Source organism: Poecilia reticulata, chromosome 3 (genome assembly GCF_904066995.2).
Source record: "Poecilia reticulata chromosome 3, P_reticulata-male-v2, whole genome shotgun sequence".
NCBI classification, from domain to species: domain Eukaryota; kingdom Metazoa; phylum Chordata; class Actinopteri; order Cyprinodontiformes; family Poeciliidae; genus Poecilia; species Poecilia reticulata.
Window position 1 is genome coordinate 19,382,822 of NC_088832.1, and position 24,813 is coordinate 19,407,634.

Genomic DNA, 24,813 nt, shown 5'->3' on the forward strand with positions numbered 1-24,813 from the left:
TTAGTTAATTCTGATCTCTGGTGGATTGATCTCTATAGAAACTGCATACTAAACAGTGAATAATTGTAAAATTACTAAACAGTCAATGCAAAGTATTTTCAGTTAATGTTTAATTAAGTTATTCATACGCCAGGCAGATTTAGTTTAATATAACATTTTAATTTAACTCGCATGTTTCTTTTGACCGGAAGTAAAATTAAAACCTTTTAGTTTGAGTTGAGTCTGACAGAAAATCCATGCAGGGAGTTAAAGATTAGGGTGATGGCAATGAAATGAGAAATGTTTGTTTGCTGTAATACCAATACAGTTTCCCACAGATTATTGAGAATATTATTTAATTTTTAACACGGATTTATAATCAAATTTAAATACACCAGCGTTTTTGCCAAGTTGATGCAAATTTCACATCATCACTTTGCTGTCTTCCGAGTAATAACTTGGTCGTTAAAATTAAAATTAAAATTATATTAAACCTTAACGGTACATCCTGTTCATTGCATTTTAACCACAATTAAAAATGGATTAAACCCATTAAAATGGGTTAAAATCTCTTTATTGCTGTCAAATTTCTGTTGTAAACTGTTGATGGAGAAATGTTTTCCCACAGATCAAACCTAACAAGAATAACTGTTAATTTACTCGCTAGTATATTAACAATATTTACAAAAATCACAGATGTTTTCACCTCCTAAATCAAACTCTAAGCTAAAATCCAGAACACATTTTTAGAGATTTAGTAAAAGGATTTCAGGAAATAATTTGGGATTTTTTGAGCACTTGTTTTTACCTTTTTGACCTTTCTCTAAGCTGTTTGAGATGTTTACTTATAAATGGGAAGCATGGAAATTGTCTGAGCTGATTCTGATGCTACTTTTTTAGCATGAATGCACAAAGCTTCTCTTTCCTGCAGGATGTTGTCCATTTGCCTTCCTTCCATTCACATTTCCCCACTGAAGACGGGGGAGTTTTAAAGTTAACTTGTGTGTTTACTAACGCCTCACAGCGACTGTGGACTCTGAGTCGTTCTCCGTCCTGGAGAAAGAGACTCGCTCCTCGCAGCACACCGTGACCCCCGTCTACAGTAGCCAAGCGGCTCTGACTCACAGCACATGATGAATGACCTCAGATCTCCCGAGACAAACTCTGCTAAAAGGAAAAACAAGGGGAGGAGGGCTTAGATGTGGATGAAAGTCAAGTCTCTGCATTTTTAGCACTTGGATAAATAAAACGCAGCACTAGTGGGAATCTGAACTTGCATTATTCCAAAGTGCAAATCAAAAGACTTGCACACTTTGACTTTTGGGCTCGAGGTTCGTCTCATTATCAATCAATCAATCAATCAATCAAATTTTATTTGTATAGCACATTTCAGCAGCAAGGCATTTCAAAGTGCTTTACATAATTAAAATAAAAACAGAAATAATCAGTGAGAAAGAGAGAGATTTAAAAAAAAATTTAAAAAAAACAAAATAAAAATAAAAACAAAAAAAACAAAAAACATTACATCATTAAAACGGCGAAAAGAAAGAAGAAAAAATTAAAAACATTAAAGACATAAAAACATGGAAGACATCAAAACCCGCACTCTAACCCTAATTTAGCCATAAGCAACTCTAAACAGGTGGGTTTTAAGTTGAGATTTAAAGGTACCCAGTGTTTCAGCTGTTACGACTGACGGCGTACAGTTGATTATAAATGAGTCGGCAGGTGCCCGTCCCTGATTGATTGATTCCAAGAAGACGACGGAGATGTCCCATTGGCTGCCTTTCGGAGGGGACGGACATAAAAGATGCTGACGCGGACTTCCTGTGTTCCATCCTCAACTCATCTCCACCGGCCACACCCTTTTCCTTTGTTTATCTGTGTTAGAGTTCTGGAGTGTAGGAGTGAGTTGCCGTTTATGTTTCCTTAGTTTTCTCATGTTTTTCTTAGGTTAGGAAGGTAAGTTTTTTTGTACTTTGGTTTATTTACTTTTGATTAGGTAAGCTTCTCTTATTATTTAGATAGGTTCGTTTTGTTTGTTGTTTTCGGCGATAGCTCACTCTGAAGCCAGGTACTCCAGTTGTAACATCTTGATAAAAAAAAAGATATATCTTTTTAAAAATAAATCATTATCAACTGTTCAATTTTGTGTGTGTCGGATGTTGAGATCGGAGGAGGATGGATCCTTCATGTTGCGACCTGGCCCCCTAGACTGGTCGTAACATGAATTGGGGGCTCGTCCGTTCAAACTACTCCCACTTTTGAATCTTGGTTTTGTTTTATGTGTCTTCTTTCGTTGTGTTCGGTAAGTGTTTATTTTTTCTGATTGGCAGTTTTATTTTGTGCACCGGGGAATTATGGAGAAGGGGTTTTCCCTTGATGACTTTGTACGTTCACCTTCTTGGGTAAAATTGGACAAATGTAAGAAAGCGGATCTGCTTATTGTGGCTGACCATTATAATGTTGAGGTGTCTTACAGTGATCGAAAATCAGAACTGAAGGAAACGCTGTGTGAGAAACTGGTGGATAAAGGTGTGCTGCAAACGGTTGCAATGAAGGAAGCCGGAGACGCCGCACTTGGCGCGGTTGGTGACTCGACATTGGCTGATGCGCCTGCTGCAGTCTCAGAGTTCAATCAGGACTCTAAACCTCTTGAAGGTATGTCGTCGGAGGATCTGCGTCTCACACTCCATATAAGGGAGGTGGAGAACCGCAACAAGGAGCTGGAAGTGGAAGCCATGCATCTTCGGATCAGAGCTCTTGAGCTTCAAAACAGAGCACCTGCAGCTTCACCAAAACCACCAAGCACAGATTCTTCTGTTTCTGTTACTTTTGACATTGGTAAGCACATCACATTGGTCCCGCAATTTCGTGAGTCTGAGGTCGACTCTTATTTTGGCGCATTTGAGCGCATAGCCGCTGCCTTGAGCTGGCCAAAGGAATTCTGGTCCATTTTGGTGCAGTGTAAATTTGTTGGAAAGGCTCAAGAAGTGTGTTCGAGCTTGTCTTTTGAGCAGAGTTTAGATTATGATATTCTTAAGAAAACTGTGTTGCAAGCTTATGAACTTGTCCCGGAAGCATATCGTCAAAAATTCAGAAATCTTAATAAAACTGCTAATCAGACATTCGTTGAGTTTGCGCGACAGAAGAATGTTTTGTTTGATAAATGGTGTTGTTCGTGTGAAGTTAAAACTATTGATGATTTAAAATCACTTATTTTGTTGGAAGAGTTTAAAAAGTGTCTACCTGAACGTATTGTGACTTATTTAAATGAACAGAAAGCGTCATCTTTAACTAAAGCAGCACTTTTGGCTGACGAATTTATTTTGACTCACAAAAATGTGTTTTTTCACAGAATTCGTTTCAAGAAAATTTGTCCGAACGAAAAAATCTCTCAGTGAGTCGAAATGTGCCAGCAGTTAACTTAAAAGCTAACAATCGTGAGTGCTTTTACTGTCACGCACCTGGACATTTAATTGCTGCGTGCCCCGTCTTGAAGGAAAAAGAAGCTAAGAGTATAAAAACTCCTGCGGGTGTGGGATTAATAAAGTCCGCTTCCCAGCCAAATGTACGCGGTGACATTCAACAAAAACCTGAAGTTGATGTTGATCCGCAGTTTTTGCCATTTATTTCGCAAGGTTTTGTTTCTTTGACGGGTGAGGAAAAGGATAAAGTTCCAATCACAATCCTTAGGGATACAGGTGCTTATCACTCTTTTTTGTTAGAATCTGTGCTGCCTTTATCTACGCAAACATCTTGTGGTTCAGATATTCTTGTGTGGGGAATAAAAATGAGCGTCACCAAAGCCCCTCTGCATATGGTGCACTTGTATTCACCATTAGTTTCGGGACGCGTTAAAGTAGCTGTGCGTCCGCGGTTACCAATTGAAGGAGTTTCTTTCATTCTTGGTAATGACTTGGCTGGCGGAAAAGTGTTTCCTACACCGGAAGTTGTTGATGACCCAATTTCGGTTACCCTTGTTACTGAATCAGCTGTTACTTTGAATGAGTTTCCTGCATGCGCAATTACACGCGCGCAGGCTCGTAAAATGGGGGAAATCGTAGATTTGTCTGGGTCATTTATGGCTACACTTGATGAAAATGGTTTTGATGCAAGTGACTCTGTAACAGTGTCAAAAGGTGACGTTCCTGAACTTATTCCTGCAGACGTAACTTTGAGTTTAAATATTACTAAGGAGATATTGATCAAAGCGCAGCAGAATGATCCGTCATTGATTTCTTGCTTTTCTGTTGTAGATAAGAGTGGATCTAAAGCCCAAGTGACATATTTTGTTGAAAACGGTGTTCTGATGAGATCTTGGTCCCCAGATTCAGGTGATCTGCATCGAATAAATCAGGTGGTTGTGCCACAAGATTACAGACTTCAGATTTTGAGTCTTGCACATGATGCCAACTTGGCTGGACATTGTGGTGTTAAAAAAACTTATCACCGGGTGTTACGTAATTTTTTTTGGCCTGGTTTAAAGTCTGACGTAGTGAATTATTGTAGATCATGTCACACATGCCAATTGGTTGGAAAGCCAAATAAACCAATTTCTCCAGCGCCGCTTCATCCCATTCCAGCGCTAGGCGAACCATTTGAACGAGTTTTATTGGACTGTGTCGGCCCTTTGCCAAAGACCAAGTCGGGGCATCAGTACATCTTGACTATAATGTGTGCTGCCACTCGTTTTCCGGAAGCAATTCCATTACGCACGTTAAAGGCGAAGAACATTGTGAAAGCCCTCACAAAATTTTTTTCAACTTTTGGTTTACCTAAAGTTGTTCAAACGGATCAAGGGACAAATTTTATGTCAAAAGTGTTTGCGCAGGTTATGAATGAACTGAAAATTCAACATCAAACCTCCAGCCCCTATCATCCACAGTCCCAGGGTGCGCTCGAGAGATTTCATCAAACCCTAAAAACTATGTTGCGCAAATACTGCCTTGAATCTAGTAAAAGTTGGGATGAGGGTCTTCCACTTCTGCTATTTGCAGTTAGAGAAACCATTCAGGAATCCCTTGGATTCAGTCCGGCAGATTTGGTATTTGGACACACTGTTCGCGGTCCACTCAAACTCGTTAAAGAGAAATGGTTGTCAGAGTCGCATCAAACTGAGCATAATGTTCTTGATTATGTTAGCAGTTTTAGAGAGCGTCTCTTTCATGCATGTCAGCTGGCCCAAGAAAACCTGGCTAAGGCCCAGAGTAAAATGAAAGCTCGTTATGATAAAAAATCTGTGATCAGAAATTTTATTCCTGGTGAAAAGGTTTTGGTGTTGCTTCCTATAAGTGGATCTAGTCTTCATGCACAATTTTTTGGACCATATGAAGTGGACAGAAAAATAAATGAGACGAACTATGTGATTAAGACTCCTGATCGAAAACGAAAAATGAGGGTTTGTCATATTAACATGCTTAAACGCTATGTTTCCAGAGAAGGCGTTGTCGATAAAATCTCTTTTGTAGCCCCCATTTCTATCTGCTCTTCAACCCCACTCTATCATCTGGCCGATGACGATTTGAGGGAGAACAGCGGTTGTATGCCTATGGCTCGTTTGAGGAACTCAGAAGTGTTGGGAAACCTGGAATCTTTCCTATCTCATTTGTCACAATCTGCCCGAAAAGATGTTGTTGATCTGATTGAAACTAATGTGTTGCTTTTCTCAGATCATCCACAACAAACCTCCGTGCTTTTCCATGATATTGATGTGGAAGTTGAGAAACCAATCAAACAACATGCTTATAGAATAAATCCAACGAAGCGTGTTTTAATGCAACAAGAAGTGGCTTACCTGGTTGAACATGGTTTAGCGGTGCCCAGTAACAGCGCGTGGAGTTCGCCCTGTATTCTGGTCCCGAAACCAGACAACACATCTCGATTTTGCACCGATTACAGAAAAGTTAATGCTGTCACTAAGGCCGATTCTTTTCCGCTTCCGAGAATGGAGGACTGCATTGATCGTGTTGGCTCCGCCAAATTTGTTACCAAATTGGACCTGTTAAAAGGTTATTGGCAAGTCCCATTAACACCCAGGGCTTCTGAAATTTCTGCTTTTGTGACTCCCGATTATTTCCTGCAATATACCGTTATGCCTTTCGGGCTGCGTAATGCACCCGCTACATTCCAACGTTTAATGCAAAAGGTGTTATTTGGAGTGAAAAATTGTGAAGCATATTTGGATGATGTAGTAATTTATTCCGCTACTTGGTCAGAACATCTGGAAACTCTTTCAGAAGTGTTCAATCGTTTTCGTGATGCTTCTCTCACATTAAATCTTTCTAAATGCGAGTTTGGTAAAGCCACTATCACCTACTTAGGAAAACAGGTTGGTCAAGGACAAGTGCGTCCTATTGCTGCTAAAGTGCAGGCAATAATCGATTTTCCTGTCCCACAAACAAAAAAAGATTTGCGTCGCTTTTTGGGAATGTGTGGTTTCTATCGCGGGTTTTGTAAAAACTTTTCAGCTGTAGTTAGTCCACTCACTGAACTTGTTAGTCCTTTGAAAAATTTTGTCTGGTCTTTATCTTGTCAGGTTGCGTTTGAGTCTGCCAAAGCATTGTTGTGCAGTGCACCAGTGCTGGCTGCGCCAAATTTCGAACGTTCCTTTAAACTTGAAGTTGATGCCAGTTTGTCTGGCGCCGGAGCTGTTCTTCTGCAAGAAGATGAGCAAGGCATAGACCATCCTGTCTGCTACTTCTCAAAAAAGTTTAACAGACATCAGCTTTATTACAGTACAATTGAAAAAGAAGCTCTTGCTTTATTACTTGCTTTACAGAACTTCGAAGTTTATCTTGGTTCTAGTGCGCAACCTGTACAAGTATTTACTGATCATAACCCGCTAGTTTTTGTCTCCCAAATGCGCAACTCCAATCATCGACTGATGCGCTGGTCTCTGCTTCTGCAAGGCTTTAACTTGCAGATTAACTACAAAAAGGGTAAGGATAATGTAATAGCTGATGCTTTGTCTAGAATTTTTTAGTTTTCTCATTTGAATTAAACACTTGGGGGTGTGTTTAATTCTTAGGAAAGGGGGTGTTACGACTGACGGCGTACAGTTGATTATAAATGAGTCGGCAGGTGCCCGTCCCTGATTGATTGATTCCAAGAAGACGACGGAGATGTCCCATTGGCTGCCTTTCGGAGGGGACGGACATAAAAGATGCTGACGCGGACTTCCTGTGTTCCATCCTCAACTCATCTCCACCGGCCACACCCTTTTCCTTTGTTTATCTGTGTTAGAGTTCTGGAGTGTAGGAGTGAGTTGCCGTTTATGTTTCCTTAGTTTTCTCATGTTTTTCTTAGGTTAGGAAGGTAAGTTTTTTTGTACTTTGGTTTATTTACTTTTGATTAGGTAAGCTTCTCTTATTATTTAGATAGGTTCGTTTTGTTTGTTGTTTTCGGCGATAGCTCACTCTGAAGCCAGGTACTCCAGTTGTAACATCTTGATAAAAAAAAAGATATATCTTTTTAAAAATAAATCATTATCAACTGTTCAATTTTGTGTGTGTCGGATGTTGAGATCGGAGGAGGATGGATCCTTCATGTTGCGACCTGGCCCCCCTAGACTGGTCGTAACACAGCTGTTTTACAGTTTTCTGGAAGTTTGTTCCAAATCTGTGGTGCGTAGAAACTGAATGCTGCTTCTCCTCGTCTGGTTCTGGTTCTGGGGATGCAAAGCAGACCAGAACCAGAAGATCTGAGGGGTCTAGACGGTTGGTACAGCAATAACAGATCTTTAAGGTATTGTGGTGCTAAACCGTTCAGAGATTTATAAACTAACATCAGTATTTTAAAGTCTATTCTCTGAGCTACAGGGAGCCAGTGTAGGGACTTTAAAACTGGTGTTATGTGCTCTATCTTCCTGGTTTTAGTGAGAACCCGAGCAGCAGCGTTCTGGATCACCTGCAGCTGTTTGATTGATTTATTAGTCAGACCTGTGAAGACGCTGTTGCAGTAATCAATGCGGCTAAAGATAAACGCATGGATGAGTTTCTCTAGATCGTGCTGAGACATAAGTCCTCTAATCCTAGAGATGTTCTTCTGGTGATAGAAGGCCGACTTTGTGACTGTCTTAATGTGGTTCTGAAGGTTCAGGTCAGAGTCCATCACTACTCCCAGGTTTCGGGCCTGATCGCTGGTTTTTAGTTGTAATAACTGAAGCTGTGCATTGATTCTAGTTCGTTCCTCTTTAGGTCCAAAGATAATAACATCAGTTTTGTTTCTGTTCAGCTGGAGAAAGTTTTGGCTCATCCACACATTGATCTGTTCTAAGCATCTATTCAGTGATTGGATGGGTTCAGAGTCACCTGGTGACATCGTGATGTAGAGCTGTGTATCATCCGCATAATTGTGGTAGCTAATCCTATGTCCTGTTATAATCTTTGCCAGTGGGAGCATATAAATATTGAAAAGAAGGGGTCCTAGGATTGAACCTTGGGGTACCCCACATGTGACCTTTGACCTCTCTGATGAGAAGTTTCCGATTGAAACAGGATGACAAAACCCACCAGCTCAGGTTCTGTGTGGGCCGGTGTATTGTAGCAGCGCATCTGGCCCACCCTGATGTCAGACTCTAGATTCGTTCACGCCATTGTGTTCCTCCGAGCGTACTAACAATTGTGCATTGTGTGTTTTTTGTTGTTTCAGGGGAGCCGGGGCCACTACCGGTACCACTGGCAGAGCCACAATGTTAAACACAGCGGCGTGGATGACATGGTCCTGCTCAGCAAGATCAGCGAGGACGGCATCGTGGACAACCTCAAGAAGAGATACATGGATGACTACATCTTTGTATCCTTCGCTCGCACGTTCTGTTCATAATGCTGTGAGAAATGTCCGAGCCGTCTCATTCGCACTTCTCCCAGAATAGCTGAATGCCCGTTCGCTGTGACATTTTAGCAATGAGCGATCCTCGACGTCGGTGTCGGAAGGTGACAAATTCCCCCAGAGGTTCTGCAGCAAGGAGGTGGGAAAGGGCCTCTTTGTACCAGATCTCAACCAGATATCTGACCGCTGTTCCTGTGAGTCAGACGTGCTTTAGTTCGTCTCGCAGGGGGATGCAAAGAAAAAAAAAAAAAAAGGTTGTGAGTAACAGCAGATTGCATAATGGAGAAACCTCTGTTCAGGGAATCTCTCTGTACTGGATGCTGGATAGAATAGAGTAGAAACAGCCTTTATTGTCCTGCGAAGGGGGAAATTCAGGTGTAACAACAACAGCAGATATAAAAGTTCACACAAAAAGTTCTTAAAGTGCTAAAAGCAGCAAATTAAACATGGTTTCCCCCAGAAAACCTGTTAAGCCTGGCAGTAGGGGCGCTAGGATAGTCATCCAGCGACCTGTCGTGTTTTTGAGTTAAAAAATGTTTATAGTTGACAAGAAATTTGAAAATATGACTAGGTAATAGTAAATGTGTTATTGGAAAACGTGAACAAAACCCAAGCAACAACCATAAAGGCAAAAATAGAAAAAGAACCAAATAAATAAACAACGCTTAGCCTGGAGGGGTCGCAAGTACAGCCTGGTGGCCCGCCAGGCTTATAGTACATATGGGGAAACCCTGTACAGACGAGATTAAGATGAAATAATCTTTTATTAGTCCCACAAGTGGGAAATTTAAGCTGTCAAGACGGAAAGTAAAAAAACAACAAAACCCGCCTCCAAAAAACCAGAAATGTAGAACAAAAAAGGAACACCACACAAGCTAAACAAGAAATATAAATATAAAAATATCAATATATGAATACAAAAAAGTAGTAATATACTGTATAGACTATAACAAAATATTGTGCAGATATTAGAAACAGGTATATCAGACACACAATCCGAGGAACGTGCAACTGAGTCGGCTCACTTTTGGAAAAATTACATAATGTGCATTTGTATTGAATATTTAAGAATATATACAAATTATGTAAAATATTATACAATACATATCACAAAAACACATGTGCAATAACAGTAGAAATGTTTTTAAAATGTGTAAGAATAGACGATTGTGCAAACGCCTCAATCGCTGCCATGCTATCCTGCACAAACGCAACATTTAGGTTTCTAACATGCAGCTGTCGCTGCAGACGTAAGCTGCTCATGACGTGCAGCGAGATGAATGAATGAATGAATAACCTCTTTGAGTGTTCTCAGAGCAGCTCAGTGTATGGACCTCATCGCCGCCTTTCTGGCACGGCTCCGGATTGTGAAGTTTAGTAAATGTGGGCTGTTTTGGGCTCTTCAGCTCTGAGTCAGACCTTTGATTTGGGTCAATAAATAGCTGTAACTGGGAGGTCTCCCTGCTAAGGTCCTGGGTCACTGTGGGCCACCCATAATAGCAGCTTTATTTGCCATGAGCGGCCTTCTGTGTTAGGAGCATAAAACCTCAGCATTACATGGAAGGTCCATTCTCTGGGATTTGTAAGCCCTTATTTAGGTCCAGGAATGATCAGCAAACTCGCCGCCGCAGTTCTGTTGCACCCTCTTTACGGCTGGTTGTAATTTGATGTCATTTCCTAATTGCTGGTTGCTGTGATCTTTAACGCGCAATCTCCCCAGACGTACATCGGCCCTGTGCTCATTTCCGTCAACCCCTTCAAACAGATGCCGTACTTTGGAGAGAGGGAAATCGAGATGTATCAGGGAGCTGTGAGTACATCCAAACTATGACTTTACACACGAAGCATTTTGTCTGGGTGAATTTGAGATGAGCGCCGCCTGAAAGACAAAGCCCGCTGATGTTCAAACTTTCCAGCAGCTTGGCACAGATGTTTCCGTCAGGAACTGGAGTCAACCATTGAGTGTGCTTGGCAGCACCTTCTTAGGACAGCCTGTTCGAGTCTGCCTCCTCTCTTGGCCAGCCTGCCGAGCGTGGGCCTGCCTCCTTCAGCCAGAAGCAGACTGAAATCCAGTTAAATCCCTGACAGACTGTGGGAACGCTCAGGGTCACTTGTGCCAAAGAACACTTTACTTTCTTAGAGATTGCTCGCAACCACGCTTCACTTTTTTTGGCGCAGCTTACAGGGTACAATGGGAAGCTTAGATCTGTTGCTGAACTGTGAGAACCGGGGCGCAAATCGTAACGTTGTTAGGAGGGGTGTACCGTTTCTCCACGCAAGCCGGTCCCTTACTGTACTGGGATGTGCTTTCACTGAATAAACTCTTTTCAGTATTGACGTTTATATAGACTGGTCAAATTGACATCGCCAGTTCATGAGGAATAAAGCATGCAAGTCTATAAATGTCACAGATAAAGTATAGATCTAAACTGGTTTTCCTTCAAGGATTTTCCCCTTTTATTTAGCTTCATCCGTCTTCCCCCCGACTCCGACCAGCTTGCTTTTTCACATCATGTTTTGCAGTTGCATATAGGCCAAAAGTTTTATTTTTGTTCCACATTGACCAGGACACTTTTGGCCAACTTTATAATGGTTTTCATTCAATAATTGCTTTATTTTGCCACTTGTCCATAAAAAAACCCCAAAACAAATATGTGAAGTTGATGGACGACTAGTAGCCATCATATCTACAAAATTCTCCCACCTGAGTTGGCTTGGATCTCTGGTCTGCTTTTGTCATTATTTAATTTTTTCCACTACACCTTTTGGGATTTCATTTGAAAAATGTTAAAAATAAAGATAAAGCTCTGGTGTTTCTCTGGTGTAGTGATCGAGGGAAAAACAGCTTAACCAGTAACCTTGATAGAAGACGCTGACCTTAGTTTGTAAATGTTTCAGAATAAATTAGACGGCTTACTTAACTCTAAAAGTTTAAGTCACAGTTTTCATGTGTTGCTATAGGTGAAATCGCTTCATTCAAAATTCACATTTTGCATGTTTTTATTTTTCCATTTGAGTTTCTAAAAACGGCACAAGCGCTTAAAGAAATGAACACCAAACCATGTTTTTGGCAATAAGTCTGTTTTTTGGCGAGCCATTTCAAAAGCCTCCCAATCAACGGGGCAGTGTGCTGTTACCTAGCAACCGAGCCCAGCCCCTCGCCTAGCAACGCACCTAGCAACCCGAGCGGAACTCCAGAGCGCTTGGTCAGCCGGTCTGCTGTATGCGCTTTACGAAAGACGAACGTTTTGTTGTTTGCTTGCCACTCAGAAACCACAGTTTTCATCCTTCTTGGTTCCATGCTGACCCATAGTTTTGACCAAGCCGTTTCTCTGCAGGCTCAGTACGAGAACCCTCCTCACATCTACGCTCTGGCAGACAACATGTACAGAAATATGATGATCGACCGTGAAAACCAGTGCGTCATCATCAGGTGAGACCTTTTTACGATCGCTACAAATATCATCCCCTCTCCTCTTGCCCTGATTTTTTTATTTTATTTTTTTTGCAAAAATATTCAGCATCTGTGTGGATGAAGCAAAAGTAATTCTCTGCAGAGATTACGAAGTGGCACAAAGATGCTTAGGTAATGATAATATGCGAGAGTAACAGCTGAACAGGCCAAACAGGTTCCTCCGTATCTTTTAGCACAGCTGACTGACTGAGAATGAGGTGTTCCTGTGGTGTTTTTCCACCAGAACGGTTTCGGTTTCAGTCGAACCCTAAAAATAGTGAAAGATCTGATGGTGTCCAGAAGAGGGAAATGATGAAAGTGCAGCTCGATCTGCTCCGAGTGAAGTCAGGATGTGTGCTGGGAGCACAGCAGCTGTCGGGGTGTATTTTCGAAGAGCTTCCTGGTGTTGGCAGAGCAACACCTGCACCTTTTTGTAAAGTTTGCCGGAGAACATTTTTGAACCACAAAGCTGGAAGCAGAAATGTGTGCAGTCAGGTTTCCAGATATATCCTGTTTGCCCGCTGTCTGAGCAGTGTGGTTCCCTTATTGCTTACCTCACTGTGAACGAGCTCTGCTTCAGCATTTTAGCCTGTTGTTTGGACGGCCAGCAGTTGCTGGATCTGTTTCCATCATAAAGCCACAGAGGGACATTTCATGATTGGCTAAATCAGCAAACAAAAGCTGGAGGTGGTTTCATGATGAGCTGGTATCGGTAAACGACGGCTGCAGCGAACCACGGTGGTCAGCTGGAGGTTTTTTTCACATTAGCTGAGAAAATGGCTGCACATCTCTGACTCACTGCTTCCTTCAATCGAAATCCATTCTCCATCAATAAGCCTACATATCGAAGAGGCCTGGAGAGAAGCAGTTATTGTAGGTTTCTGGTCAAATCTGAGGTGTTTGTGTGCAGAACATGGACACAGAAACCCTGCAATTTAAAAGGGTTGTGGTTTCTTTTTACAATCTGTAAAGAATGAATTACTGCAGCTTGGCCTCCTCCATTGAGCTCCAGATTAAATCAGGCTCCAACGGTTTGACTAAAACTTGATTTTTATTGTAAATCCTGCTGTTTCACACAGGAGGCTCAGCAGCTCCTTAAACCGATAAGTGGCTTTTAATTGTCATTTTCCTTTCTTGTATCATAGATTATATAGATGAGTTCATTTGTAAACAACAGCGTATTTGCAAGTATGTATTTTAAGCTTGTTAATTTGTTATAACTGCACTGATTTCCGATTTTATCTGGTGTGTTTCATTTCCATTTTTTCTGGCCTGATGATGTAATCGTCTGAAAATGAAAAGCCTTAATTGCATGTACTGCACTAAGCGTTTATTTTGGTTTTAAGGAATAATTTTCTCTGTTTGAGGGTTGAAATTACAAAACCTTAGACTATAAGTTGGTGACATATTTGACTTTTAGCTGTCGCCTACATGGGAAGCGAGCAATCGCAGCTGCCTCTGTTTAGGAGTCTGACGTCTGTGACCTTTCTGAATCAGCTGAGTGACTTCATTAACAAGCTGCTAATGTTCTCATAGTCCTTGCTGTGTGCATTAAGTCCTTTGTTTTATTGGCACATGCTTCCTTTTCAACTTCCTCTCCAAGAGAGAGAGGGCAGCAGAAAAACCATGCCCATGTATGCGGGTAACATGGTGCGTTATTTTTAAATGCCATACTTAGGCAGTCGCATTGTAGCTATAATGAGACACTTCAAGGGCCATTTTCCTGCTGGTTTCTAAGGTGTGTCAGCAAACGCTGGACTTTATGATGCAGGGTATGTAAAACACAAGCGAAAGGAGATGAGGTTGGAACGAACGCCGCTGCAGTGCCAACAGTACATCCTGCTGTACATTGGACCCGAATACATTAACATCTTTGAAATGCCAGATGCCATCATTACATTTTTTACTGGCAGTCAAACAGGTCTTTAGTCAGAACAGCTAAAGAAACAGCATCTAAAGTCTGGCATTGTTAACTCTCTATTGGAATCATAATCTTAGCCTTTTGTAATCTGCTCAGTGTAAACGTTTCATGTCATCTCAGGTTTTTTTATGTAGGTCTTAAAAATCCGTAATGTGTGCCAAATAAAAAAAAAAAATGTCTACAGATCACAACTACAGCAAAGTATGCAGCCTTTGCATTCTTTACATTTGTAAGAATCTGTGAAATGTTCCTTCTCTGTGTTGTCTTGTGCAGCATGTGCCCCTGGCGTGGTTAATAAGTCGCTGTTAGCCAACAACACCTTTAGGATTCGAGAGCAAAAATGAGAGGGAACAGAACTGGAGTCTAAAATAGCTCCTCAAAGATGAACTTCCAGGAGGAAAAACAATGCTCTCAGATGCAGATCAGAGGGTTTCTTGGAATAAAAGTTTGAAATAAAGCTTCTTCTTGTTGCCTGACTTCAGGCTGCGCTGCAGAAATCCGTACAATGATTAGGATTTGCGAAGCACACAGAGCTGCATAGGGGGAAGGGTGCAACCTTATAGAGACTGCTGTGTAATAGAGTCGCTTCCATGACTTCCTCTGGCAGCCCCTTAACAGTCTGCAGCTGTGTTTCCCACAGCAGCTTCTCTAACCTGACTCTGCTTTAAGGCAGGAAAAAAAAAAAAACAGACTTCACCGTCATTTACTGCCAAACCGCGTGGATCGCAGAAACTAGAAGTCCGGTACAGTTAAAGGCAACGAGGAAAAACAAAACAAACAAATCATGCCCAGATGTGAATGATGATACTTTCTCTGCATTTGAGTTAATACATTTAATTCTCCTCGCATTGTTATGTTTTCAGAGCTCTTCGTATTCAGATATGTGGCTTTATGATGAGGGGACTCTGTTTAGTTTAACGATCAGAACCTTTTTATTCATTAGGTTCAGTGTGTGCATCAGAAGCCGTGGTGTCCAACTTCCTCTGATCTACAATCATTAGTATGACTTTGTGTCTGCATTTTCCTGCTTTGCAGCTCAGAAACATGTAAAGTCCTCTGAGCCTTATGGACAGCACACAGCAGATTTGCATCGAGGGTAAACATACTCAGCTTCCAGGAATAGCATGAACCGGAAAATGTTTTCCATACCGAGTTGATGAGTTGCGCTTCAATAAAGTTTTATTTTTGCAGGTTTTTTTTAGAACAAAATCTAGTTTGGTTATAAATATGAGAAGTAATTACTCGCCAATCGAAATGCTTACGTTAAGGAGTCCTAACCTCTTCTGCATCAGTCGTAAAGTTTGGTGGAGGGAGGATTTTTTATTTTTATTTTTTTTAGAAATTGGGCTTGATTTACTTGGTTCCAGTGAAATGAATTTTTAATCCTGGACTTATACCAAGATATTTAGGCATTTTCAACATGACTCGGCACAAGCACGCAAACGTTGGTTCATAAAGACATGGCTGAGCGAGTTTGTGGTGGAAAGACTTGACTTGACTTACCCCAACACTGCTAACGGTGGACTGATTAAAAGATGTGTGTTCATATGTGTCTGACGGTAGATAAGTGGATAAATTAGTGATTTAATTAACCTTATGTTCTGTCGGTATGTTTGCATTTTTGCATAAAGTGGTTCTAAGCATACAAAGCACATCTATTCTCATAGATCTAGTTTTATAGCATCACCTACTAAAGTTATTATCTTCATCAAAAGGTTTGACATCAGCAAGTTCAGAATGTTTTGTCTAAATTTACAAAACACGAGTGAATAAATTGAGTGATTTTAATGTTTACACGTTTTTTAAAACCTATAGTTGATGGGACTCAACAAACGTTTGCGTTACATGGATGTGGTTAATTTGAATTTCATGTTTAATTTATGTCTTTTTTTTTGTAAAGGATGTTTTCATTGTAATGCTTTGGGTGGATCCTGGGAAGAATAGTCTCCACTACTGCAGTAGAGCCTTAAAAAAACACCAGGAGGGAAGTCTTTTAAAAATGTTTAAATCTCTGCAGTCCTCATACCTGCCCAAACAAATGTGTTTATTTTTAAGTAAACCTTGAAGCAAGTCCAGGTATTGTTATCGTTTTGTTTCAGTTTTATGCCACCGGTCCCTAAAAGCTAAAACCAACAGAGCAAACAAGTGTTTTCCATTGCACACAGTGATGCTGTTGCTCCTGGCAGTCATATCAAGCAGGTTCTAGAACAGCAGAGATTAAAAAACAACTAAACAAAACCAGACCCCTGGCATTTATGCCAACATTTGTTTGTAGTTTAGAGGGATTTTATCCGGAGCGCAGTCATAAGACTTGAAAGCCAACTTTATACATCTGGTGCAACATTTAACAGTAACTCAAAATGTTCTGAAATTGCTTTCAGCAGGGATTAACTTTTGACATGCAGGAGTTGGTGACGGGTGAGAATGACGAGGAAGCTCCACAAACTTTCAAGCGAATTGTTAAAATATCGGAAACGATTCACCTGCATTGGTTCTTAAAATATTAGATGCCTTTAAATTAATCCCAGAGGCTCATAAAACATGTATTTAAGGATTTTTTGTTTTGCTTTTCAGTGGAGAGAGCGGAGCTGGGAAGACTGTGGCAGCCAAATATATCATGGGCTACATCTCCAAAGTGTCAGGAGGCGGACCCAGAGTTCAGGTAAAGACGATCTGATCGTCCTCTCTCAGCACATGAGAATATTTTCTGATGCTTTATTGCACAGACGGTTGATGTCTAAGGGAATGCATGAGAAACCATCCATCCATCCATCCATTTTCTTGCACCCTTTTTCCCTCAGTGGGGTCGGGAGGGGTGCTGGTGCCCATCTCCAGCCAACGTTTCAGGCGAGAGGCGGGGTACACCCTGGACAGGTCGCCAGTCTGTCGCAGGGCAACACAGAGACACACAGGACACACAACCATGCACACACACACTCACACTTAGGGGCAATTTGGAGAGGCCAATTAACCTGACAGTCATGTTTTTGGACTGTGGGAGGAAACCGGAGTACCCGGAGAAAACCCACACAACGCACAGGGAGAACATGCAAACTCCATGCAGAAAGACCCCAGGCCGGGAATCGAACCCAGAACCTTCTTGCTGCAAGGCAACAGCTGTGCCACTGTGCAGCCTGCATGAGAAACCTCAATGCAAAATAAACCGTTACTGTCCAAAAATACATTCTTTGATAGTTAAATAAAACGCAAAACAGCTCTGGATGAGGCATATTCAGAGAATGCAGCATTATTAAATGTGTTTGTTAAAATCATATCTCTGCTTAAGAAGTTTTAGTACATTTGTTTGCACAAAACGGCTTTAACTTTTTTTTTCTCGTCTGTACATCATTTTCATAATACGTAAAAGCCCTCCACCTGTGTCTACTCTTCTCACGCAGTAAGAAATAGTCGAAGCCGTTTGTGTAAAATCAGAGAATCCTGTAGTTTTTTCTACCTCTTCCCCTTCAGGAGGATGGATTTCTTCTCCATCATCAGCAGCCTCTTCCCTCCCAGCCCCCCTCCAGCCATCTGGCGTCCCCCCCCAAACCCTTCAGTCCAGCAGATGTCCAGCTCCTAATCTTGATAAAGATCTAAAGTTTGATCAGGAGCTGCACCTCCTCCCAAACCAAGATTGTTTTTTTTTTTTAAACATATATTTAATCTGCTCAGAGCTGCTTCCACCGAGGCAGAATCAGAAATGGTGGAGATGTTTTTGTCAGAAGAAAACGTTACAGAATAAAAGCAGCTCACTGAACGTTACTCAATTGAAACATTTTATTTAATGAAATGTTAAACCTCTATTATCGTGTTTTTGTTTCTTGTTCAGCACGACGGCGTTGGAGAACGCATTCTGTAGCAACTTGCAGAATTGTTCATACCCCTTGAGATTTTTCACGTCGTCAAGTTACAACCACAAAACGTCAGGTTTTTAGATGACAGACCGACACAGAGGAGTTTGTAGCAGCACAGTGGAAGCACGTGGATAAATGGATGGTTTTGAAAAATTTCTTCAAATAAATTTTGAGAAATCTGGCCTGCGTTTGCATTCATGGCGCCCGAGTCAGTCGGCACTTTGTTGAAGCACCTTTAGCTGCAGCTACAGATTTTAATACGAAGGTTTTCTTTAAAAATGTTCCTTCTGTGTAGCTTCATCTGTCTTCCCTTTGCTTTGAACCAGCTGTAGTCTCTCTGCTGCTCTTGGCTGCTCGTCTGATTCTTATTAGGCTTTCCTTATTCTTTACATTTTCACATGGCAGATTCAACAGTGCTCTTAATATTTGAAGCTTGAGATGTTAACTTATAATTTAATTCCAGTTTAAACCTGTCTGCAGCTTTTTTCCTGACATGCTTGTTGTGCTTCTTGGTCTCTTTATTTACTAATTAGGAGATCTCTGAAGGCGTTTCGAAAGGGAATTTTGGTATTCGAGTGAAGGGGCCCGAATACCATCACACTTCTTCAAATTCCTCACAAAGGAAACTCTGAAAACCACTGGAAATATTTCTTTTACTTTGCTTTGTGACGGCCTCTCGTATAAACCCCAATAAAATACGCTGAAGTGTTGTTAAAAGATGAGCACTCTTGCTGCGCAGCACCGTATACGAAGATTATTCCATAAACCGGTTACTTTCTTCAGCGTTTTCTACCACAGTTGAACTGTACGACCCTCTTTTTTTTTTCTTCTCAGTGAAAAACTGAGTTTAAGCAAAAGAAAAAGATTCCATTCAGCTCCTGTGAGCAATAACAGAAGAGGGAACCTCGCTGTCTGCTGTAAAGATTGGAAACTCATGTGTTTCTGACGCGCACATGGCTCGCAGAAAGGATAATGTCCTCCAGACCGTCCGTGTGCGTGCTGTCTGTGGACGTGTGCGCGGCTGCGTGTGCGTCCATGCGGTCGCCTGCGCCCGTCTCTGAGTGGAAACTTAAAGACCCGGCTGCCGGCGAGGGTGTGAAATGTTGCGCCGTCTCTTACCTGCCTGTGCGTTTGTCTCCCCGCAGCACGTCAAAGACATCATCCTGCAGTCCAACCCGCTGCTGGAGGCCTTTGGAAACGCCAAGACTCTGAGAAACAACAACTCCAGCAGATTTGTAAGGCCTTCGTCGCTCGGGTGTTTGTGAATTGAAGTGGCTTAAACATTGAAAACGCATCAAAATCCAGATTTGTGATACAAAAAGTGGTTTTAAAATCCCCTCCAGACATTTTTTTTCCCATGTTTTTCTTGGACTTCTTCATCTAAATGATAATAAATCCTCTATTATATGACTCACAAGAAACCACATAACTTACAGCTATGTTACAGTAGGAGGATTTTTGTGGCACACCTTGGACTTTTTTTTTTTTATGTTTACCAATGGATTATATTCTCTAGTTTTCTTGCATGAGCCTCCCTGGTTGACAGGAAAATGCTCTTTAAGACACAGAAACATGCAGGCCTCTCTGCTTTTTAGCTGAGACGAACATTTAAAGCCAGCAAAAACTGGCAAAAGTTTACTTTCCACAACATTTCACCAAAGTTTCCTGGTTAAATTCCCACGCAGGCTAGATTCCATAAAGATATTTTAAATTGGTTTTGAAGAAAAAAAAGAAAAAAAACTTAGTGGGTTGGCACTGATGGCCTGAGATCACAACATTTGAAAACACTGAACAACTAGATCCTGTGTTCAGCTGTGGGCCTCTGCTCTTAGCTTGACTGAAACTGATACATTACAGGTTTGTCTGGAGTCCAGAGCCTGGAAAAAGAGTCAGGTCCGATTTATATATATATATGGTCAATGTATACACACACGCGCTCGCACACACACACACACACACACTCTAGCAGCCGTTTAAATTGCCAGGTGCCTGAAACTTAGACCATACATCTGTATTTTCAGCTTCATTTTATCCAGCTACAGTACTAAAGAAAAATCCTTTGATCCAACAGGGGAAATACTTTGAGATTCAGTTCAGTTCCGGCGGCGAACCAGATGGCGGAAAAATTTCCAACTTCCTGCTGGAGAAGTCACGTGTCGTCACGAGGAATCCTGGAGAAAGGAGTTTCCATATTTTCTATCAGGTGAATCTGGGAAAAACATGAATGTTTAATTTGTTGTTTTTGCATAGCCTGAAGCCTGGCCCGGTTACAAAAAAAAAAAAGATCCAAACTCTGTGACAGGGAAAATATAACAGAAAAGTTTTCACTGCTTGTGGAAGTTTTGGGTCAAGCTCTTAAAATGAAGTTTTATTTTTGAAAAATGTTTAAGTTGTGACACTCCTGTTCCTTCAGAGTGAGCAAAGTGAGGAGCTATGTAAAAAATGTTCAGCTGCATAATGGCTGCTGGTTGGTTGTCGTCTGCTTGTGTTAGGAGACATTGAAATGCTTCTTTCTAAAAGCAAAACTCACTTATTGCGCAGATTTGTTAGACTCTAATCAGTTTCAAGCGTCTATTTCTGCTTCTTCTTTCTTTTTGAAGATGAGCTTACCGCTAGCATAAACCAGAGCTTCATTTTCTCACAAGATCAAAATATTACATGAAAGAAAAACATTAAAAATATTTTTTCATCCTAGAATATAAACATGTTTGGCTTGGGGGAAAAAAAAAAAAGACAATTTCCAAATATTGAGACAGAGCATCACTAGTGCCTCATCTGGACTATAAGAGAAAGAGAGTTTTCACAGAGAGTGATTTCACCTTTTCCTGCTGACATGGAGAAAATGATTTCATTTTTCCATTTTGACCTGACGCTTGTCCACGTTGCTGCAGGTATCGGTTCTGGTGTCACTGTGCTTATTTTCCAACAATGCAGAAGCAACCTGAGCTGCTTTAACTCCTCAATCGAGTGACAGGCTGCATTGTTGCAGTAATTAATCCAAAACGAAACCTCGCTCAAGCACTGAGTGCATATACTGAACAGGAAATGGACATTTTCATATTAAAATAGTTTTCATTGGTTAGATTTAATATTTAAATCCTCTGGGAAACTTCCTTTTAGGTTTTTATTAATTGTGAGCCACATGGTCAGAATTAATATATTAAAATATATAATATGTGAGTTTTACTTTTTGAATAAATGGACATTTTGATTATTTTCTAACAAATTTATATTTCCATGTCTTAAGACTTTGGATCAGCTAAACATTTTATCTCAGACAATGCAGGGGAAAAAACTGAATGTTTATGTCAATATTTTGAAGAATCTTTAATTTTAAAAAGTCTGTTTTCTTCTCATCACAAAGCTTTTGCCCACAGCAGGTTGTTTTAGCATGAAGAAATATTTACACGTTCAAACTATGAACCTCTGCTCCACAGCTCATCGAAGGAGCCAGTGGAGAACAGAAGAAGAGCCTGGGAATCACAAGCCTGGATTACTACACCTACCTCAACCAGTCCGGTTCCTACAAAGTGGACGACATCAACGACAAGAGTGAATTTCAGGAAACGGTGGTACGGTTTTCTCTTTGCTCTCCATTCGCACATGTGAAACTTGTGCAGAAGACGTCGGAGCACACATCCCGATGATGCAGAATATTTCTCTTCCCGCCCGTTTCTGCAGCAAGCCATGGACGTGATCGGCATCTCCGCAGACGACCGGTCCATGGTGCTTCAGATTGTGGCCGGGGTCCTTCATGTGGGGAACATCACCTTCAGAGAGTCGGGCAACTACGCTGCTGTGGAGAGCGAGGAGTGTAAGCGGAGGAACTGTTTTACATTTCTGCTCTTATTCGGCTGCTGAGACGGTTCGGTTTGGTACGAAGTGACGCAGGAGAGTTTGCAGACTCAGAAACAAACCTGTGGCTCTGATGTTGTTAAAGGGGTGATGGCTGAGCTGTCCGTCTCTGGCTGGCTTTGGAGGATATTTCTCCCATACCATATTCTCTCTCTCACATACACACCCTAAGGTTTTACTGTGTTAATGCAGGCCTGCTGCCAGAAGTCTGAAGGAACCCTGTCTTATGGTGGACTACCAGAAAATAAAGTTATTTTTGCACAACTGGACTTTTGTCAAAGGCAAAACCGATGTTGGGGGGGCCGGGGGGGGACACACTCTCTCTCGCCTATCCCGTTTCTTCCCGCCTGCTGCTGCTGCTTTATTTTATTATTTTCTTTCCTTCTCCATCTTTCATAACCAAATCTCTATAATGTCTTGGACAGGACCAGAGAACAAAGCCGCAGTCTGTTCTGTGCAGACGTAATAGTGGCACTTCATAATTTCTGCTCTTTCCTGCTCTTCTCAGCCTCACCGTATGGTTGCATTTAGAAACCCCGAAGTTTTGGACTTTCTGTACCGACGGTCTCGGTGTAAAAGTCTGATTGTATTATATAATCAATAATTAGAACCTCAAAGATGTGAACATGCTTATCTTTGCACCCTGTCTAGAGAGGGTTTCTGTGGATGTTTGAAAATACAAAAAGAATCAGAATAACATGACTCTTCATCTGTAGGTGGAAATAAATAAGAGCCTTAAATCTCTAGGATTTAAATAACTTACTTGCTACAAAAACTAAATTAATCTGCAGCTCCTTCTGAAATGTTTCCCAACAGGCTGACTGTGATTATTCCTCTTCCACTGTTTCCCTAAAATGTTAGAAAAAAACCCTCCTACCTGGAGGTAAACGCAGGGGCATTTTATTGTGTAGCAATCAATTCTCGCAATAATTTCTTTAGTTTGATCCTGCGAAAGACGTCACTGTGTCTACCTGCACTGGTAATTATGTTCACGCTACAAAATCTTACCAAGTATTTGTGGTCCAGTTTCTATTGAAAATGTCTTAGTCTTGTCTTATTTCAAGTGTATTAACTTTCAAATAACTTTTCAGCAAGATATAGAAGTTTGTTTTAAGTTAATAATTCCTTTAAAAAAAATTTTATTAGTTTTATTGGCATATTGAAATGTTAAAAGTGGGAAAAAAAACCTGCCAGTTCAACCAGCACTTTTTAAAATGAATATTAAGGAATTATTGGCTAAAAATAAGTTCTTATATCTTGCTGAATAGATACTTGTAAGTTACTCTTATTTAAGATATTTGCACTAGAAGCTAGACAAGAATACATTGTAATATTTTGTTTCTGCAGTGCACTTTGTTTTCATGTCCTATGGTGTTGCAACAAGAAACAACCTGAGTAAGTGAGGCATACGACTCAGTCCTGGGTATCAGCAGCTTCTCGATAATCTCAACTTTGCACTCCTTGCTTGCTTTGTCTCTGTTTTAACATAAATCAACAGAAATGAACAGAGTTTCTCATTAATACTTGCAAACAGACATTTACTCACAACGCTTCATAGATCTGCTGTGACGTGTTGAGACTAAAGTCGAGTTGTTCGCAGCAGACTCACTGTGTCCATTTCACACCTTTGATTTGTGATCTCATGGTTTCCTAAATTTCTGCATATTCAGCTGAAAAGCTGTCTGAGACGGGCTGCTTTTCCTCCCAAAGGAAAAAACAGCTTGCAGGCTATTTGCTGCAGCACATTAAAGTGTTTCCTCTACAATCCCAACTAACTCAGATTTACCTTTTTAGGACAAGTCCAGTCAGCTTTAATCAGCCAGCAGGCTCCTCCCAACAACACACACCCCTATTTCAGTGCATTAATTTCTAAATCCCGGATGAGTCACCAGCTTCTTTCTTATTTTAATCAGCTTGTTTGTGACAGAGAGTCACGTAACTTCTTGCTCTTCACCAGAAGCACCAGGTTCTCACACTTTCTCCTCTGTACATCTTTAGAATTAAACTTGCATCTGAGTCTGAATTACTAAAAAAAAACAAAAAAACATCAAACTCTGACAACCAGTAAATGTAATTTACTCATTTTTCACTTAGTAGTTTAAGTTTTACTGCTAAATACTGAATTTCAAATCTCCAAGTATGAAATGTAGTTGGTGAAAGAGTCTTGCTGTTTCTTCTGGACTGGTGTCAAAATGGCTACTCAACATTTCCACTGGCTTTAATAGTTCTGCTTTTTTGACTCTTGAAAGTGACACAAACAGAGGAGTGGGTCAAATGGCACAGATGCATTTAGTTGTGAATCTCTGAACAAATCCTGAGATTTGTTCCCAGCCACAGTGAGCTTAGTGATGACAGGCAGAGACTACAGGAAATATTTATTTGGTGGGAACACATTTTTATAAAAGTTCACTTGCACAATAGAAGTACATGTAAGCAGTGATTGTTTTTTTTTCTTTTCTTGTGTATGTTTTGATTTAAAGAAGGCTGATCCTGTGTTTGATTCTTCCCAGAAATCAAAAGTTGGAAGTAAAAAAAATTGTGTAATTCATTCATTAGTAACAAGCAAAGTTTCTGTCTTCATTTTAGACCTTAACAAAAGCTTTACATTGTATTTTTATGATTAAAAGCGCTTTGACCTGCCTTGTTGCTGAATTGTGCTACACAAATTAACTAAAACTTCAACATGAAATCACAGATGGAGCTTTAAGTCCGATGAGATATAAAATAATCGCATGTGCAAATAAGCAGATTATTCCCATAAGTTAACTATCTTTTTAACAAGTGCATGTTAATCCTGGGGGACCTGAGACATAATTCAAACTTTGATGGGTAAAAAATTAAGTTTTCCTACATGGAAGTTTGAAATTTATCTTCCAAGTACAAATCAAATTCACCAATCGACTTCAAATAAGCAAACAGAA

General features: G+C 40.8%; 1 protein-coding gene across 2 annotated transcripts in view; it reads left to right on the forward strand.

Annotated features, from left to right (window-relative positions):
- Positions 1-24,813, forward strand: part of myo1ea (myosin IEa) — a 61,696-nt gene that overhangs the window by 14,969 nt on the left and 21,914 nt on the right. For both annotated transcript variants that reach the window (XM_008405358.3, XM_008405361.3), the window contains exons 2-9: positions 8,632-8,775; positions 10,532-10,621; positions 12,150-12,244; positions 16,761-16,848; positions 19,183-19,272; positions 20,109-20,240; positions 21,475-21,609; positions 21,719-21,851. In XM_008405358.3, the coding sequence (XP_008403580.2) occupies positions 8,632-8,775; positions 10,532-10,621; positions 12,150-12,244; positions 16,761-16,848; positions 19,183-19,272; positions 20,109-20,240; positions 21,475-21,609; positions 21,719-21,851 (907 nt within the window). The remainder of the gene's footprint in view (positions 1-8,631; positions 8,776-10,531; positions 10,622-12,149; positions 12,245-16,760; positions 16,849-19,182; positions 19,273-20,108; positions 20,241-21,474; positions 21,610-21,718; positions 21,852-24,813) is intronic.